This window comes from Oncorhynchus clarkii, unplaced genomic scaffold, assembly GCF_045791955.1.
Source record: "Oncorhynchus clarkii lewisi isolate Uvic-CL-2024 unplaced genomic scaffold, UVic_Ocla_1.0 unplaced_contig_4146_pilon_pilon, whole genome shotgun sequence".
Lineage (NCBI taxonomy): Eukaryota > Metazoa > Chordata > Actinopteri > Salmoniformes > Salmonidae > Oncorhynchus > Oncorhynchus clarkii.
This window is the reverse complement of record NW_027259460.1, coordinates 1,024-19,258: the sequence shown is the minus strand read 5'-3', so window position 1 is coordinate 19,258 and position 18,235 is coordinate 1,024. Positions and strand designations below refer to the sequence as shown.

Below are 18,235 nucleotides of genomic sequence, written 5' to 3'. Positions count from 1 at the left end.
GGATTTTGAATAGACCATTTATAAATCAAAAGGGAGGACAATATGTGTCATCGTAAGAGGCGGGAAAATGACAAGCAATAGGCGAGAAGAAACATACCACATCACTGAACAGCGCATGACAGAAAAATCAATGAGCGACCACACACAGCTCACATGAATGCACGCACACTATCTTAATGAGGGATGACTGGGGGATAAGAGGACAGCACCTGTCCCCGTCTCCCACACACCTCCTTTGACCTCCTTATTTCAACCTCTCTCTGTATTCAGCCCCTCAGCCAAGCCATTTATCTCCATATATCACTCAATATACTGTTCATATACCGAGCGCCAATCTCAGTTCTCTTCTTTTCCCGTCGGCTAAATACTCACACACACACACACACACACACACACACACACAATCAGCAGATCAAATGGGCATGGCCTACCTCCAGTTGCCCCCTCAGCTCCTTGACGTGGGCAGAGTCCTGTGATAGCTCCTCCCTCTGGGAGGCGTCGGCCAGGACATTGACGGTAGTTTCGGCCTCCTGAAGCCACTTGAGGAAGGCCTCCAGCTCCCTGAGGGAAGTCTGTAGAGCAGTCAGGTCACTGTCCAGCTGGGCCTGGCGGTCACTAGCCCTGTCATTCAATCAACACACTAATTAGTTGATCAATGTAATGTCCAATGATCAAGCAGTGGTTTGGTTGGAGGTCATTGTTTAATTAGCTATCTGAGTATAATTCAAATATCTCATAACATTATCAAAGTGATATTTGTGTGGGGGGGGGGGGGGGTTCTTCTATCCTTGTAGGATAGTAAAACAAGGAACATTCTCCCTCGTGGGGACATTTCCCACATCCCCATGAGCTTAGTGTGTAGGGTTACAATTAGGGTTGGGTTAGGTTTAGGGGTTAGGGAAAATAGGATTTTGAAAGGACATTTATTTTAGGTCCCCACAAGGATAGAAGAACATAACATGTGTGTGTGTGTGTGTGTGTGTGTGTGTGTGTGTGTGTGTGTGTGGTCCAACTTCGCCATCCTTTGTGTTTCTAAAGTCCTCACAACTATAGTAAAACAAGTGGGGACATTTTGCCAGTCCCCAAAAGGAAAACTGCTATTTTAGGTTTAGGGGTTAGGTTTCGGGTTAGGGTTAAGATTACGAGTTAGGTTTAGGTTTTGGATTAGGGGTTTGGGAAAATAGGATTTTGAATGTAAATGTTTTGGTCCCGCCTGTGTGTCTGTGTGTGTGTGTGTGTGTGTGTGTCCACCTGTTGTTGATGCTGTTCCAGGCTCTGTTGTGTTTGTCTGTGACCTCTTTGATCCTCCTCGTGTCATCTGCAGAATACTCTCGCAGGAGCTGATTGGACAGCTCGTTAAAGGTTACCATGGTACCCTGACCTCTTCCCAGGTCTTGCAAGAACACCTGGAGAAGAAAACATAAACAAACAACAAATAACAACATACTCCTCACAGACTAAACAGTAGCAGCAAATGGCTTTCTAAATCTTTATTTAACTTCTTTCATATCCACGTCTAATTCCTTTAAATCTCACTGCAATTATCACAGTTCCCTCAGGATCTCACTTTGTTTACTAAAGGTATGCTAACCCATTTAATTAAATGAGAAATAATTATTACCTTGTCAGAGGTATCCTATCAGTACCTGTTCTAGGGCATTGGAACTACAGTAAAGTACCACGGTGAGTTAAACACAGATGCCCTCTAGTGTTTCAGGTTGGCGTTGCATTGGCCACCCAAAAAAGTCTACATCTGACAATCCCCACATAAAACAGCTCATATACATACCATTATCTGCCTGCTTGGCATGTTTGAACAGCTCTCATTAACACTATCAATAACAGTCCAACAGTAAGCCCTGTCATTTGCATATACTCATCATAATCAGCATGTCACACCAGTGATATTAAAACGCATGATGAACGGTACAAAATGTGTGTGTTATCTATCAGGCTAGCATGCAAACACACATAAACATACTTTCCAAAAACAGTTTTGAGTCACAGATCTAGAATCAGATTACTACCCAATCCTAACCTTAACGATTAACATAATGAAAAATATCACACCTTTTATCAGTGGTTCGGGGCTAATGGGGCTCTGGCTAATGGGGCAGGGGGTCAGTAGTTCAAAGGTGAAGGGTCAGTGTATCCCTCACCTTGTTGTCACTGAGCTGTTTGGTCAGGGGTTCCCTGGAGAGCTGCAGTAGGTTGTGCATGCGCCCCTCGTTCTGACCAATCAGAGCCTTCACCTCCTGCCTCTGCTCCTCCCACTGGTCGCTGTGGCCAATCATACTGTCCAGCTGCTGGAGCCGTGCCTCTACGCCGTGCTGTGTGTTGTCCCATTGGCTATGCACCTTCTCTACTGCAGTGAGAGAGACGGAGGGAGAAAGATAAATAGTGGTGGTAATATTACCAGATAGAAAGTAATGCATATCCACGCATAGCCTGCAAGCCACTGACGCAGACCTTTGGAACATCTATATATTAAAGTCTAATAAATCCATGTAATATAGCCGACACCTTCACAATAAAGCCATTATTTATTTTAGACAGGTCTAAACAAACATGATATGAAGAAAATGTAGTCTATTTCAGAAGAAAAGAATAGCGTACTCTGAGTTGTCGTTATGTTAGGCCCTGATCTGGCTATGCCATATGGCTGTGGGGTACACTAGTTCATTTAGCAGACAAGATTTACTTAGAATTCCATTATTTTATAGCATGAAGAATACAACTGAACATAGCTGAATAAAACAGAAAGGATATTTTCTCCAAACGATTTGAGGGAGTGTGAGGGAGTGTGCACATGTGCACATGTGTCTGTGTTGAGGTGTTAACAAAGAAACAGGTACTCATATATGCTTAATTTAGAGTAATTTATATAACTTTATATATTCTAAGGGACAGTTGTGGGATGCGATAGAGCCCAAATGAATATAACCACTAGCATCAAACAAACCTGTTTGAAGCAATGAGCCTGACATGACAGATGAGAACGTTTATCTTAAAATGTTGATCAACTATTAGACTACTTCTTCACATTATAAACACAGCGATGAGCACACTGCAGTAGGCTATAAGCATGAATATTCCATTAGCAGGAAAACACCATTATCAGTGACCGCAAATGTGATTATGCAGGTAATGCTTTTATTATAAAGGTGCATTTGTAGGTTGAAAATGTACTTCCCCAAACTTGAAACTCACGTGCTGTGTATGTATGTCAGTTAGGCTTTACACCCCTTGTAAAACAGATTAATGTGCTTCATTTGAAGAAGTTATTTGGCCACTTTATCAAAAACATATAGGCCTATGGGCTGGGCTACATGAGGTGTGATACTGACCTTATTAAAACATATAGGCCTATGGGCTAGGCTACATGAGGTGTGATACTGACCTTATTAAAACATATAGGCCTATGGGCTGGGCTACATGAGGTGTGATACTGACCTTATTAAAACATATAGGCCTATGGGCTGGGCTACATGAGGTGTGATACTGACCTTATTAAAACATATAGGCCTATGGGCTAGGCTACATGAGGTGTGATACTGACCTTATTAAAACATATAGGCCTATGGGCTAGGCTACATGAGGTGTGATACTGACCTTATTAAAACATATAGGCCTATGGGCTAGGCTACATGAGGTGTGATACTGACCTTATTAAAACATATAGGTCTATGGGCTAGGCTACATGAGGTATGATACTGACCTTATTAAAACATATAGGTCTATGGGCTAGGCTACATGAGGTGTGATACTGACCTTATTAAAACATATAGGCCTATGGGCTAGGCTACATGTGGTGTGATACTGACCTTATTAAAACATATAGGCCTATGGGCTAGGCTACATGAGGTGTGATACTGACCTTATTAAAACATATAGGCCTATGGGCTGGGCTACATGAGGTGCGTGACTATGATTTGAAAAAGTCGCAAAAAAAAGAATGCGATGGGCATCATTCACAGGTGATCATATATCATTCACAGGTGATCATATATCATTCACAGGTGATCATATATCATTCACAGGTGATCATATATCATTCACAGGTGATCATATATCATTCACAGGTGATCATATATCATTCACAGGTGATCATATATCATTCACAGGTGATCATATATCATTCACAGGTGATCATATATCATTCACAGGTGATCATATATCATTCACAGGTGATCATATATCATTCACAGGTGATCATATATCATTCACAGGTGATCATATATCATTCACAGGTGATCATATATCATTCACAGGTGATCATATATCATTCACAGGTGATCATATATCATTCACAGGTGATTTTTTTTATTTTTATGCCAGCCAGTTAGGCTATACTACCGTCGTAAAGAGAAGCAATGTGCTTAATATTAGAAAGTTGAGAAATGAAATAAATACAATAGGCCTAGCCTACAGAAAGCTGATGGGATCCTTCTGTTTTTAATAGAGGCCATCACTCTGTTTCCTCACGCAATTGCATAGCCTATAGAAATGTTGCGCAACATAAGCTCATGGGCTCTCATGAAGTGTTTGATTACATTTGCATTGATGTCAGAGTAATTAGAGGGACAATAGAGTGCTGAGTACCAGGAAGTTAGCACATTTGGTAGGCTACTAATGACCATCAGCAGCATCAGAGCTTGGTGAAGCCTAATTACCCTGACTAAATGGTCACGTGGAATTTGACTGCCGTCATGACTCGTGACCGCCGGTGTGGCCGTAATACGGTCACTGCAACAGCCCTAGTTGTGGGTTGTTAGTTGAATTCAAGGTTGGGTAGGTGAGGTGTACCTTCCTGCTTTCTCCTATGAGCATACGGTACATACGTTTCTCAGTGATGGAGGTGCGTACATCCAGGTTGGAGGTCTTGTTCTTTATGTTCTGGGCCAGAGTGAAGATGTCCTCCAGCTGGGGGTGACGCTGCTCCAGGTCACTTTTAGTCACCTGGACAGAATATTTCATTATAAAGTCCTTTTTACATGAACATATTACAGTAACCACAACCAAAGGTGCAAATACTATTACAAACACGACTCCCAGGTATGGAGGTTTACCTACATACACAGACTCACTCAATGTTCATGGCAAGTTACAGTATATGCCACACTCGGTGACTAAAGTCATCACCCAGTACACTCCACCAGTCCCCATTAATTCACACACACCTGTAGGCGTCCCATGGTGGTGCGTATCTCGTCTGTGTCCCCTACAGTAACGATGTTGGACTTGAGCATCTGTGTGATGAGCAGCAGCCAGTCAGCCAGCTCTGTGGCCGTCTCGTTCAGATCTGTGGGGGCCACCAGCTCTGGGCTGCGGGGGGTCTGGTGGTGCCGGTCCTCACTCATCAGACTGGCCATCTGTACTGCCGATGGGACCACTGACACTGGGGATGGACACGGGGGGAGGAGGGAGGTAGAGAGAGGCCAATTTGATTCGATCCAATGTTTATTTGTATTCAGTTTTGCCATTGCCAGATTCCAAATTCTGTTGTTAAAAACAGATAGGAATGTTAAAGTAGTAACTAGTAATTCATAATGCTGGTTAAGTTACCTGAGAGTTGTTGTTGTTGGGCGACATGGTGGGTCCATGGAGAAGAAACAGGATGTTGCAAGGGAGACAACATAGGTGGGTGTTGAGAATCCTTCAACCTTCCGTCCAGAGCCTTCCAGTCTGCCGCCAGCTGCTCTACCTTACTCTACACACAGGGGGCACAGGAGAGCACACACACATCTGTCTTCACTTGGAGTTACAGTCGATTGTGACTACAGTTTAACAAACATGTCGTTTTTGTCCTGTTGTTTCATGGGGTATTTTTTGTTCATTGTGTGTTGATGCAACTGTGTTATGCTTGTTGTTGGCCAAAGCAGACCTTCTCCAGGGGAAGCAGCTGTTGTCGTCTTTGTAGTTCTATGGAGCGGGCCAACAGTTCCTCAAGCTCTCTCTTACGCTCCCTCATAGCTGCTGCCAGAACCTACAACACAGAGAGAGACAGACGAACATAGAGACAGACAGACAGGAGTGGCTGAATGTCTCCATCTAAAGGAGACAGTTATGGTCCAATCAAATAAAGAGACCTTGTTAACAAAGTACAATAAAACACTGGATTTAAGGTTCTGCCTAGGCATCTTCAATTTAGCGTGGTTAGCCAACGTGATGTGTGTGAGTATTACCTGGCTCTCTGCAGGGCTTACACCTCTCCCACTGAGGCTCTGGTGTGTGACCTGGACCCAGTCGGTCATTCTGTTCATCTTGTCCTGGAACTGACCATGACTCTGTAGGTTCCCCTCAACCTCTCCTACTTTATCTAACAACTCTTGAGTCACCTAAAGGAGAAGCAGGAAAACAGAGACAAAGAGACAGACAGACAAGGAATGGAGAGAAGGTAAAGGAGAGAGATTGTCAATTTTTTATTGTTACTCTCTTCTCCAGTTTAAGTTGACATTAAGGCTACTTAGTTGCATTAGGTTCATTAGGAAATGTAGGTTGAATAGGTCCTTCTCACCTTGCTCCAGTTGAGGTTGATGGTCCTAAGTTTGCTCATGTGCTGATCTCTCTCCTGAGGACTCACACTCTGATTGGCCAGAATCTGGGGGCCGTTCTTGTTCAGCCAACCAAGACGCTCGTTCTGGGCGTCCATCTCATCAGCCAGGGTCTAGAGTGAGATAGGTGAAAGAGAGGTGAAGGAGGGTTAGGGAGAGATGAGAGAGAGGTGAAGGAGGGTTAGGGAGAGATGAGAGGTAAAGGAGGGTTAGGGAGAGATGAGAGAGAGGTGAAGGAGGGTTAGGGAGAGATGAGAGAGAGGTGAAGGAGGGTTAGGGAGAGATGAGAGGTAAAGGAGGGTTAGGGAGAGATGAGAGAGAGGTGAAGGAGGGTTAGGGAGAGATGAGAGAGAGGTGAAGGAGGGTTAGGGAGAGATGAGAGAGAGGTGAAGGAGGGTTAGGGAGAGATGAGAGAGAGGTGAAGGAGGGTTAGGGAGAGATGAAAGGGAAGTAACAGGGAGATGAAAAGGGGGTAATTGGATTATTAAGGGGTGAATGAAGGGGTTGGAAAAGATGTGGGTTAGGGGGGCAACAGGTTCTGGCCCTGAGCCTTACCTTGAGTTCTTTGAGGTTCTTGTCGGTAGCGGTGACAGGAAGAGAGCTCACAGCACACTCAGCCTCCTCCAGCCACAGAGCCAGGTCTCCACTACGCCTCACCAGCTCTGATAAGGCAGGGTCACCTCCAGCCAGCCTGCACACACATACACAGGTAGAAACACACACACATACACACACACATACACAGGTACAAACACACATTCAACACACACAGATTGAGATTTATTTCTCTACGGCTGCTGTGTGTATGCCTAATCCTAACGTTTAGGATATATTTGTATACTGATCCATCATGCTGATATCAAACATTACAGCCTAGGACATTGATGCAGAAAATATTCATACATTTGGATAAATGGATCAACTATTTTATTGGTGCATATCTGCACCATAGTAACAGTAACATTCTAGTTAATCCTCCTCATATAAACATACAAAAATATTTAAACATGCTTTTTCCATTGGACACCATTTTTGAGGCCCGAAATGCCGTTTCCATAGTGTTCATCTCCGTGGTTACCTGCGCTGTCTGTCCAGCACCTGTCTTTGCACGGCCCTGCAGCGCTGTCCCAGGGCCTCCAACTTGTTCTCCATCAGTGGCCCATCAGGGGCCGACAGCTGCCCAATGATCCTCTCCCCTGTCTGGCTCAACCCGGCCAGGACAGGCATGTGACTGGCTAGACCCTCCTCCAGCTCCTATAGGGAAGAGAGAGGGGCTACTGATCAACATAAAACTAGGAAATAAAGTTGTATTAATCAACAGAATGACTGTTATCTGGTATGAATAATGGATAGCAACTATAGGTATTGGATAGATTGGACTCTAACGGCAACAAGCAACTAGTGCTAGCTGTTTCACGCATCCTACAGATAATTATGATGATGTTAGTTGTAGAGATACTATATAATATTAGCAATACAAATGTTAATCTCCTTGTTTTTCAGTCTCTCCCTCCCTCTCTCCCGTTCTCTCTCCCTCCCTCTCTCCCCCTCTCCCTCTCCCTCTCCCCTCTCTCTCGTTCTCTCTCTCTCCCTCTCCCTCCCTCTCTCGTTCTCTCTCCCTCTCTCTCTCCCTCTCTCTCTCCCTCTCTCTCTCCCTCCCTCTACTGTAATGAACGCCAGAGCGTGAAAAGTGCTGGATAATTAAGAAGAGAAGCTGTATATATTCACGTTCAAAGACAGACATTTTCTCTCACCAAAACTTCCCAACCGCATCGGTTGCTAACGTAAACATACTGGTCTGATTGTTTATTGTATTCAGATTATGGAAATAATTGTGTTTATCATAAATAAAACATGTCAGAGTTCTCATTGAAGTGAGTGAGTTATACACACATTTATATTTCTCACACACACACACACACACACACACACACACACACACACACTGACCTCCTGGTGTGTCCTGGCTGTGTCCAGGTCCAGTTGTCCATCAGGTCCTGTTCCCTCAGTGAGGACCAGTTCTATGTCGGTCAGCCACTGGCTCAGGTCGTTCAGGTCACAATGGAACTGTCTCCACTCCTCCACCACACGGTCAAAACTCCTACAGACAGAGGGACAGCAGATATTGAATCAGTTGAGTTGAACTAGTCCAACCACTTACCTTAACCATTAGTGTGGAAACCAGCTTTACCTAGACCAACACCTAACCTTAACCATTAGGGAGGAAACTAGTTTTACCTAGACCAACACCTAACCTTAACCATTAGGGAGGAAACTAGCTTTACCCAGACCAACACCTAACCTTAACCATTAGGGAGGAAACTAGTTTTACCTAGACCAACACCTAACCTTAACCATTAGGGAGGAAACTAGTTTTACCTAGACCAAGACCTAACCTTAACCATTAGGGTGGAAACTAGCTTTACCTAGACCAACACCTAACCTTAACCATTAGGGTGGAAACTAGTTTTACCTAGACCAACACCTAACCTTAACCATTAGGGTGGAAACTAGTTTTACCCAGACCAACACCTAACCTTAACCATTAGGGTGGAACTAGTTTTACCTAGACCAACACCTAACCTTAACCATTAGGGTGGAAACTAGCTTTACCTAGACCAACACCTAACCTTAACCATTAGGGTGGAAAACTAGTTACCCAAGAAATGCAACACCTAACCTTAACCATTAGGGAGGGAACTAGGTTTGCCTAGACCAACACCTAACCTTAACCATTAGGGTGGAAACTAGTTTTACCTAGACCAACACCTAACCTTAACCATTAGGGTGGAAACTAGTTTTACCTAGACCAACACCTAACCTTAACCATTAGGGTGGAAACTAGTTTTACCGAGACCAACACCTAACCTTAACCATTCGGGTGGAAACTAGTTTTACCTAGACCACCAACACCTAACCTTAACCATTAGGGTGGTAACTAGTTTTACCTAGACCAACACCTAACCTTAACCATTAGGGTGGAAACTAGTTTTACCTAGACCAACACCTAACCTTAACCATTAGGGTGGAAACTAGCTTTACCTAGACCAACACCTAACCTTAACCATTAGGGTGGAAACTAGTTTTACCCAGACCAACACCTAACCTTAACCATTAGGGAGGAAACTAGTTTTACCTAGACCAACACCTAACCTTAACCATTAGGGTGGAAACGAGTTTTACCTAGACCAACACCTAACCTTAACCATTAGGGTGGAAACTAGTTTTACCTAGACCAACACCTAACCTTAACCATTAGGGTGGAAACTAGTTTTACCTAGACCAACACCTAACCTTAACCATTAGGGTGGAAACTACTTTTACCTAGACCAACACCTAACCTTAACCATTAGGGTGGAAACTAGTTTTACCTAGACCAACACCTAACCTTAACCATTAGGGTGGAAACTAGTTTTACCTAGACCAACACCTAACCTTAACCATTAGGGTGGAAACTAGTTTTACCTAGACCAACACCTAACCTTAACCATTAGGGAGGAAACTAGTTTTACCTAGACCAACACCTAACCTTAACCATTAGGGTGGAAACTAGCAGATCTGGAATCTGTTAAAGTCCTGATATGGCTGTAGCCTCTATTCTTATGGAATCTATTGCGAGTTGATAATGGACTGAATGAGGACATCTCCCAAATACATTTGTGTAGTAGGGATCCTCACACTTTATGGCTGACACAATTTAAGCACCAGAACTGTTTAAGGATTATGAACTGGGGTTCATGTTATGAACTGAGGTTCATGTTATTTTTATTTTTTATTTTATTTTACCTTTATTTAACCAGGCAAGTCAGTTAAGAACAAATTCTTATTTTCAATGACGGCCTGGGAACAGTGGGTTAACTGCCTGTTCAGGGGCAGAACGACAGATTTGTACCTTGTCAGCTCGGGGGTTTGAACTCACAACCTTCCGGTTACTAGTCCAACGCTCTAACCACTCCACCCTGCCGCCCCCTATGAACGGGTTGATGTTATGAACTGGGGTTCATGTTATGAACGGGTTCATGTTATAAACTGGGGTTCATGTTATAAACTGGGGTTCATGTTATAAACTGGGGTTCATGTTATAAACTGGGGTTCATGTTATAAACTGGGGTTGCTGACGTGACCAACTTTTTATTTAGTTTAGTCATTTTTTTCAGAGAGGTGGTTATAGGTACAAAAAAAAAATATAGAAATGCATACAAAAGATAACCCCAACCCATTCCCCCCCCTTAGTTCCAATCCACCTACCCACATCCTCCCTTACCACCCAGAAACAGCACTATGAATTTGATCCCAATAGCCAGAAGGGGGAGCCATGGGAAGCTTTGAACTACAGAAATTCAACAGTGGCAATATATTCATTTTGACAATAGATATTCTGCAGGTTAAAGCAACTGGGATGTTAGTCCATCTACTGAGGTCAGGTTGAATTGAGTGTTCTGTTAAAGTTTCTGCCAATGGTTTTATCTAAGGAAGGAACTATATCTACTCCCAAATACTTTAAATGGTAAACGATTGGGATTCATACGTAGAGATGGAGTCCTCCTATCGGGGACCTGAGAGGCAGTAGGTACATTTTATAACTTAAGATGAAGTTGAATTTATCTATGAACTTTAATGCATTTGGGAGTGATTGAAATACATTGTCTAGATAATAGTACAGATATCCTCTGCATATAATGAGATGAAGTGATCAGTAGATTTGAGGGAAATAGGTTTTATTTCCTTCTATTGACAAATTGCCTGGGGCAGGAGTTCCATGGATAATAAGAATAGCAAAGGCGAAATTGGATCGCCTTGTCTGCTGCTCCTAGTGATGCTGAACGGACGGAGCAGAGCAGGTGTTGCCTGTTGTTACTATGGCTGTGGGATTGGTAAATAGGATTTTAATCAATTTAATGGAGCCAATTCCCATATGTTCCAAGACAGACTAGAATGGTCATATCTCTGGTCTATCAAAAGCTTTTTCTGCATGGAGAGAAAACACAGCCCAAGGACCTGTTGTTTCTGATGAAGCATGTAAGATACTGTAAGTAATAGTCGGTTATCTGAGGATAAATGCTTTTTAAATCCTCTTTGTTCCGTGTGGACCAATTTGTAAATCTCGAGACGGGACGACAACATTTGGAAAAACAGTTTAATATCTGTGTTTATCAAAGATAGGGGATGATAGTGAGAACACTGGGTGGCATTTTTATTAAATAAAATAACAATTATTGCTGTATTCACATTTCTCCCAAATTAACCATTGTGAACACCTGTATTAACCATTGTGAACACCTGTATTAACCATTGTGAACACCTGTATTAACCATTGTGAACACCTGTATTAACCATTGTGAACACCTGTATTAACCATTGTGAACACCTGTATTAACCATTGTGAACACCTGCATTAACCATTGTGAACACCTGCATTAACCATTGTGAACACCTGCATTAACCATTGTGAACACCTCTATTAACCATTGAGCAATAGTGGAACTAACTGATTCCCACATTTGAAATAGACCTGAGAACAAATACCATCCCTCCAGGTGATTTGCCTTTATTCAGAGTCTGATTCAGAGTGTTTAATAGTCACATGTAAAGGGTTGCAGGTGGGATTATGGGAAACCTGATATTGTGTACTACCAGAGTACAGTGAAAGTCTTAGGCTCTGAGATCCAACATGCAGGACTAAATGAAATAAAATAATGAAAATGGTCATTTAAAAAAACAATATAAATAGATATAAAATTATATATATCATAACTGTAACAATAATTAATAAATACAGTGATTAATAAATCAATTCATGCTATCCAATGCCCGTGTTCAGTTTTTTTAAACAATGAATTAATTATTCCTTCTGTGGGCGTTGGTGGGTGGATTCTGGAATCAATATGGAATCAGAATTAGGTTGTTTCCACTGGGAAATTCCTTATTTTTCCAATAAAGAGAAAGGAAAAGAAAAAACGTCGCCCCGTTCCTGACTTCCATTAAACACTAGCAAATGTGTGGGATGCCAGGGAATGACTGGAGAAAATACCAATGAACCTCACAATGAACTACCACCATCTCTATATAAAGATAGAATAGGTCATTATCAATAAGATGTCAAAATACGCTGTAGAGCGTTCGATTTGGCTGCTGTGGGGCAGAGACACATTTTCAAGGGATTGTTAAATAAATATTATAACAATTTGGTTTTAATATCGTCACGTCTGGAAGAGGATAGTCAGAACGACACATTTCCAATTATTCCACACTTAGCTCTATCATCAGAGTTATACAGCCAGTCACGGAATGCTTTTCATGACCAGTAAACATCAACTGATCATGTAATTTCAGATACATTCGGCATGTAGCTAGCTAGCCAAGGAAACAACGTGTCGTGCCCTGACATATCTCTCCATCCTCTCTCGTCTGTGGTCAATATCTGAAAACTGACATTTACTCTGTACACATGCTAGAAACTGCCGGCAGACTAGCACAGAGACAGGATGGAGACAAGATCATGACTAAGTGACGTCATTCTCTGTGTGTGTGTGTGTGTGTGTGTGTGGCTGACACTGACGGATCAGTGATCAGAGTTACATCAAGCTACATCAAAGTGCCCGTATTAGAGGCGACAAACATATCCTCTCACATGCAATACTGGACCACCAAAGACTACAGCTGCTCTTCTTCCCTTTATTGTGATGCTACAATTAGCATTTTGTTTCCCATTTCTTTTTCCTTGTGCTCTTTAGTGCTCATTGTGTATGAACACCTGACAGGTACTATGTAACCATGTTGACCGTGAGTCACCCACCCTTTGCGGTGGTTGTACATGCGGTTGAGGCGGTCCCACTCTGCGTTGAGCTGGGTGAGGGCGTCTCCTATCTGTGCCACCTCTCTCTGCGACGCCTCCAGGATGGCATCAGGCTGGTGCTCATGGATCACCGTTACCTGCTCCCCGACACACTCCAGACTCTCCTTTATACTCTGGGAGAGAGAGAGAAGGGGGAGAGAGAGAGAAGGAGGAGAGGGGTAGGAGAGAGAGAGGGACAAGAGAGAGAGAGGGAGGAGAGGAGAGAGGAGGGGGGAGACGTAAGTAAAAGAGTGAGAGGTATCTGTTCAGACCTACAGGACCTATCTCTCCCCTCATCCCTATCCCCTTTCCCCTCCTCCCTCCCTCTCTCACCCTCAGTGTGTCCTCCTGGCTGGAGAAGTCTTCATAGAGACCACTGCTGAGCTCGGAGGAGTTGAGCAGCAGTTCGTTGTCGGCCATGGCCAGCAGAACCTTGTTGATATTCAGCAGGTAGTCTGAGGGACTGAGAGAGAGCGCCCTGTCCTCTGGCTCCATCTGCTGGCAAGAGACGGTATTATGTTATAAGAAGTAAACGTGTGTGTGAATCAGACATTTTGCAATTACATTTAGCAGACACTCCTAGAACGACTTACAACCAGTACATTCATCTAAGGTAGGTAACACAACAACATGAGTCTGTGGGAAGCATCAAATGTCAACATTGATATCACATTTAATATGACTGTCATAAATACGCCATACAACAAAACAAGGTCATTAAAAGGACATAGTGAATACCATAATAAGTGATGTGAAATACTAGTGATATACTGAACAAAAATCTAGAAAGCAACGTGCAACAATTTCAAAGATTTTGCTGAGTTACAGTTCGTATAAGGAAATCAGTCAATGGAAATAAATTCATTAGGTCCTAATCTATGGATTTCACATGACTGGGAATACAACACGGGAACTGGGAACTGAACACGCTGTCGTACACGTGGGTCCAGAGCATCCCAAACATGTTCAAAGGGTGACATGTCTGGTGAGTATGCAGGCCATGGAAAAACTGGGACATTTTCAGCTTCCAGGAATTGTGTGCACAAGGTGCACCTGTGTAATGATCATGCCATTTAATCAGCTTCTTGATATGCCAAACCTGTCAGATGGATGGATTATGTTGGCAAAAGAGAAATTCTCACTAACAGGGAAGTAAACATGCGTATGGAACATTTCTGGGATATTTTATTTCAGCTCATAAAATATGGGAGCAACACTTTACATGTTGTGTTTATATTTTTGTTCAGTATAGAATGCGACTCACCTCTCCAGTCAGGTCCTGTCTGTCTCTCTGCTCTGTGAAGCTGTTTGAAGAAGAGTCGTCGTCCATGGAGACCTCCACCTGTCTCACTCTCAGCATCCTAAACTCCTGTAGAGACAAGATAGGGATTTAGACACACACACACACACACACACACACAAACACAATTACAAACACACTCACACACACACACACACGAGACAAGGCCATACTGTGCGTAATTAATCGCAATCAGAGAGCCTGCATAACATGACCAAGGCCACCGGTCCTCCAGATCTTAAAACTGAGCTCTACAATGCTACGAGACAGGAATACATTTACATCTGAAATGCTGCAATGCACTTCATATTCATATTAAAATCTGGTTTGAGTATCTATGCTCTCTCTCACATGTAGTTGGTAGAGTTTTTTATTCTTACTCCCTCAATCTGTGTGATGTACTGTTGTTAATGCCATTATTGTATGGTTACGGTGTTAGGATATAAATGTTACATGATTGTTGAGTTAGTGTAGAGACTGTATCATTCTCTCTCACCCTCTGAGTGGTGTACTGCGCCTGCAGCCGGAGCAGCCGGAGTCTCAGCCCCTCCCTCTGGCCCTCGTCTGCAGTCTGGAGCAGCACCTCCTCTCCTCTCCTCAGCAGCTCCTCCATGCCAGCCTTCTCCTCATCCATCTGACCGGTCAACACACAGGGTCACAATGAACGTTGTCACGGAAACAAAGACTCCCTTTCAATCAAACAACTGAACTAGGGTTTTCCAGGGTTAGAAAATGAACATTACGCCCATAATCAAAAACAAACAATTAATTCAATTGTGAATCCGAACCAAAAATTGCTTGAAGAACCCTAAATGATTTCCTTTTCCAGAGAGCAGAGGGTCGACAGACACTCTGCTTCCTGACTGAACTTGACCTTGGTCTGGGCTGGTGTGATTTGTTCAGCCGCTCTACACCAAGCGGTGTAAGTCCCTGATAACACACTCCGAGGACAAACTGCCCAATCACACCCTTGTTTGTCTGTGACACTGTATACATCTTATAGCACTTTGTGTTCTTTGTTTGACCAGTCATAAACTTAACCACTGTGTGTGTGTGTGTGTGTGTGTGTGTGTGTGTGTGTGTGTGTGTGTGTGTGTGTGTGTGTGTGTGTGTGTGTGTGTGTGTGTGTGTGTGTGTGTGAGAGAGTATCTGTATAATATATACCTTGTCTTCATCCAGGGTGTGTGTGGGGTCCTGCTGGTCCTCTAGGGCCCTGAGTGTTGCCTCTAGTTCCCCCTCAAAGGTCTGCATCAGGCTGGAGCTCAGGGCCTCCTCTGACTGGCTCTGCTGGAGCTCAGCAATCTGGTCCTGTTGGAGCTGAGAGATCTGGTGAGGGATCTGAGAGATCTGTTGTATCTGCTGAATCATATCCACAGTCCCAGGCTCCAGAGTGGTGGACATCTGGGTATCAGAAACAAAAGAGGGAGAATTACCCCCCTGTACGTATCTATCTACAGTTTGAATGATACAGCGCTAGACAGTTGTGATTGTAATACAGTAAAACAGTGTTGTGAGAGTATTTGTACCTTGGCAGCTTTGATGCATTGGGAGACCTTGTGAAAGTTGCGGTTGAGTTCAGCCAGTTTGGGTTCTACGACATCTCTGCAGGCAGGACCTCTACTGGTCATTAGGATGATGGCCTGGTCTCTCACACTGTCCACTCTCAGAGTGATGTCATCCAGCTCCTCTAGCAGGGTCTACACACACAACAATCAAACAATTTATACATTAACAGGTTCATCAATAGCTTTTACTCCAATTATTATTTCCCCACACAGGCTAATTATATCCTAAACTCTGGTAATAGGCTCTAATAAAAACTCAATTGTAATCAACCAATATTGAATTTTCATGCTTCAGTTCCCTCCCCATGCTTTCATCCTCTCCTCTCTCTCTCCTACCATCTCCCTTCCCTCTCTCCCCTACCATCTCCCTTCCCTCTCTATCTCTCCTACCGTCTCCTTTCCCCTCTCCTCTCTCACTCCTACCATCTCCCTTCCCTCTCTATCTCTCCTACCGTCTCCTTTCCCCTCTCCTCTCTCTCTCCTACCATCTTCCTTCCCTCTCTCTCTCCTACCGTCTCCCTTCCCTCTCCTACCGTCTCCTTCCCCTCCTTTCCTCTCTCTCCTACTGTCTCCCTTCCCCTCCTCTATCTCTCTCCTACCATCTCCTTTCCCCTCTTCTCTCTCTCTCCTACCGTCTCCTTTACCCTCCTCTCCTCTCTCTCCTACCGTCTCCCTTCCCTCTTCTCCTCTCTCTCCTACCGTCTCCCTTCCCTCTCTCTCCTACCGTCTCCTTTCCCCTCTCTCCTACAGTCTCCCTTCCCTCTCTCTCCTACTGTCTCCTTTCCCCTCTCTCCTACCGTCTCCCTTACCTCTCGCTCTCCTACCGTCTCCTTTCCCCTCCTTTCCTCTCTCTCCTACCGTCTCCTTTCCCCTCCTTTCCTCTCTCTCCTACCGTCTCTCTTCCCCTCCTCTCCTCTCTCTCTCTCCTACCATCTCCTTTACCCTCCTCTCCTCTCTCTCCTACCGTCTCCCTTCCCTCTTCTCCTCTCTCTCCTACCGTCTCCCTTCCCTCTCTCTCCTACCGTCTCCCTTCCCTCTCTCTCCTACCGTCTCCCTTCCCTCTCTCTCCTATCGTCTCCTTTCCCCTCTCTCCTACAGTCTCCATTCCCCCTCTCTCTCCTAGCGTCTCCTTTCCCCCTCTCTCTCCTACCGTCTCCTTTCCCCTCTCCTCTCTCTCATCCCATCTCCCTTCCCCTCCTCTCCTCTCTCTCTCCTACCATCTCCCTTCCTCTCCTCTCCTCTCTCTCTCCTACCATCTCCCTTCCCCTCCTCTCTCTCTCTTACCGTCTCCCTTCCTGTCCTCTCCCGTCTCGCCACTGTGGGCAGTCTTTCTGTCTCTATCACCTTAACTACCATCTCTCTCCACTGTCGGCTGTCTCCATCACCTTAACTACCATCTCTCTCCACTGAGGGCTGTCTCTCTGTCTCTATCACCTTAACTACTATCTCCCTCTCCACTGTGTGCCATCTCCCTCTCCACTGTGGGCCGTCTCTATCACCTTAACTACTATCTCCCTCTCCACTGTGGGTTGTCTCCATCACCTTAACTACCATCTCCCTCTCCACTGTGGGCCGTCTCTATCACCGTAACTACTATCTCCCTCTCCACTGTGGGCCGTCTCCATCACCGTAACTACTATCTCCCTCTCCACTGTGGGTTGTCTCCATCACCTTAACTACCATCTCTCTCCACTGTCGGCTGTCTCGATCACCTTAACTACCATCTCTCTCCACTGAGGGCTGTCTCTCTGTGGGCCGTCTCTATCACCGTAACTACTATCTCCCTCTCCACTGTGGGCCGTCTCCATCACCTTAACTACTATCTCCCTCTCCACTGTGGGCTGTCTCCATCACCTTAACTACCATCTCTCTCCACTGAGGGCTGTCTCTCTGTCTCTATCACCTTAACTACTATCTCCCTCTCCACTGTGGGCCATCTCCCTCTCCACTGTGGGCCGTCTCCATCACCTTAACTACCATC

General features: G+C 44.3%; 1 protein-coding gene across 1 annotated transcript; it reads right to left on the bottom strand.

The window, feature by feature from the left end:
* Nucleotides 1-404: 404 nt before the first annotated feature.
* Nucleotides 405-17,709, bottom strand: LOC139400218 (utrophin-like). The gene is made up of 19 exons (XM_071145207.1): nt 17,689-17,709; nt 16,216-16,386; nt 15,854-16,090; nt 15,186-15,323; nt 14,654-14,758; nt 13,723-13,884; nt 13,351-13,523; nt 8,505-8,655; nt 7,633-7,808; nt 7,110-7,245; nt 6,518-6,667; nt 6,186-6,338; nt 5,885-5,986; nt 5,566-5,710; nt 5,181-5,398; nt 4,842-4,959; nt 2,160-2,365; nt 1,252-1,406; nt 405-621 (listed from the first exon to the last, which is right to left on the bottom strand). Exons 2-19 carry the CDS (start codon nt 16,315-16,317, stop codon nt 405-407), a joined length of 2,844 nt encoding a protein of 947 aa, XP_071001308.1. The 5' UTR covers nt 16,318-16,386; nt 17,689-17,709.
* Nucleotides 17,710-18,235: the final 526 nt, after the last annotated feature.

Bases quoted from the DNA above. Each gene is read 5' to 3' on its own strand.
- LOC139400218 (XM_071145207.1), bottom strand. From the start codon at position 16,317: ATGACCAGTAGAGGTCCTGCCTGCAGAGATGTCGTAGAACCCAAACTG. The intron at 8,656-13,350 runs GTGGGTGACTCA...CTCTGTCTGTAG, and splicing joins ATGTACAACCACCGCAAAGG to GAGTTTTGACCGTGTGGTGG. The intron at 7,809-8,504 runs GTCAGTGTGTGT...TCTTCCCTATAG, and splicing joins CAGCCAGGACACACCAGGAG to GAGCTGGAGGAGGGTCTAGC.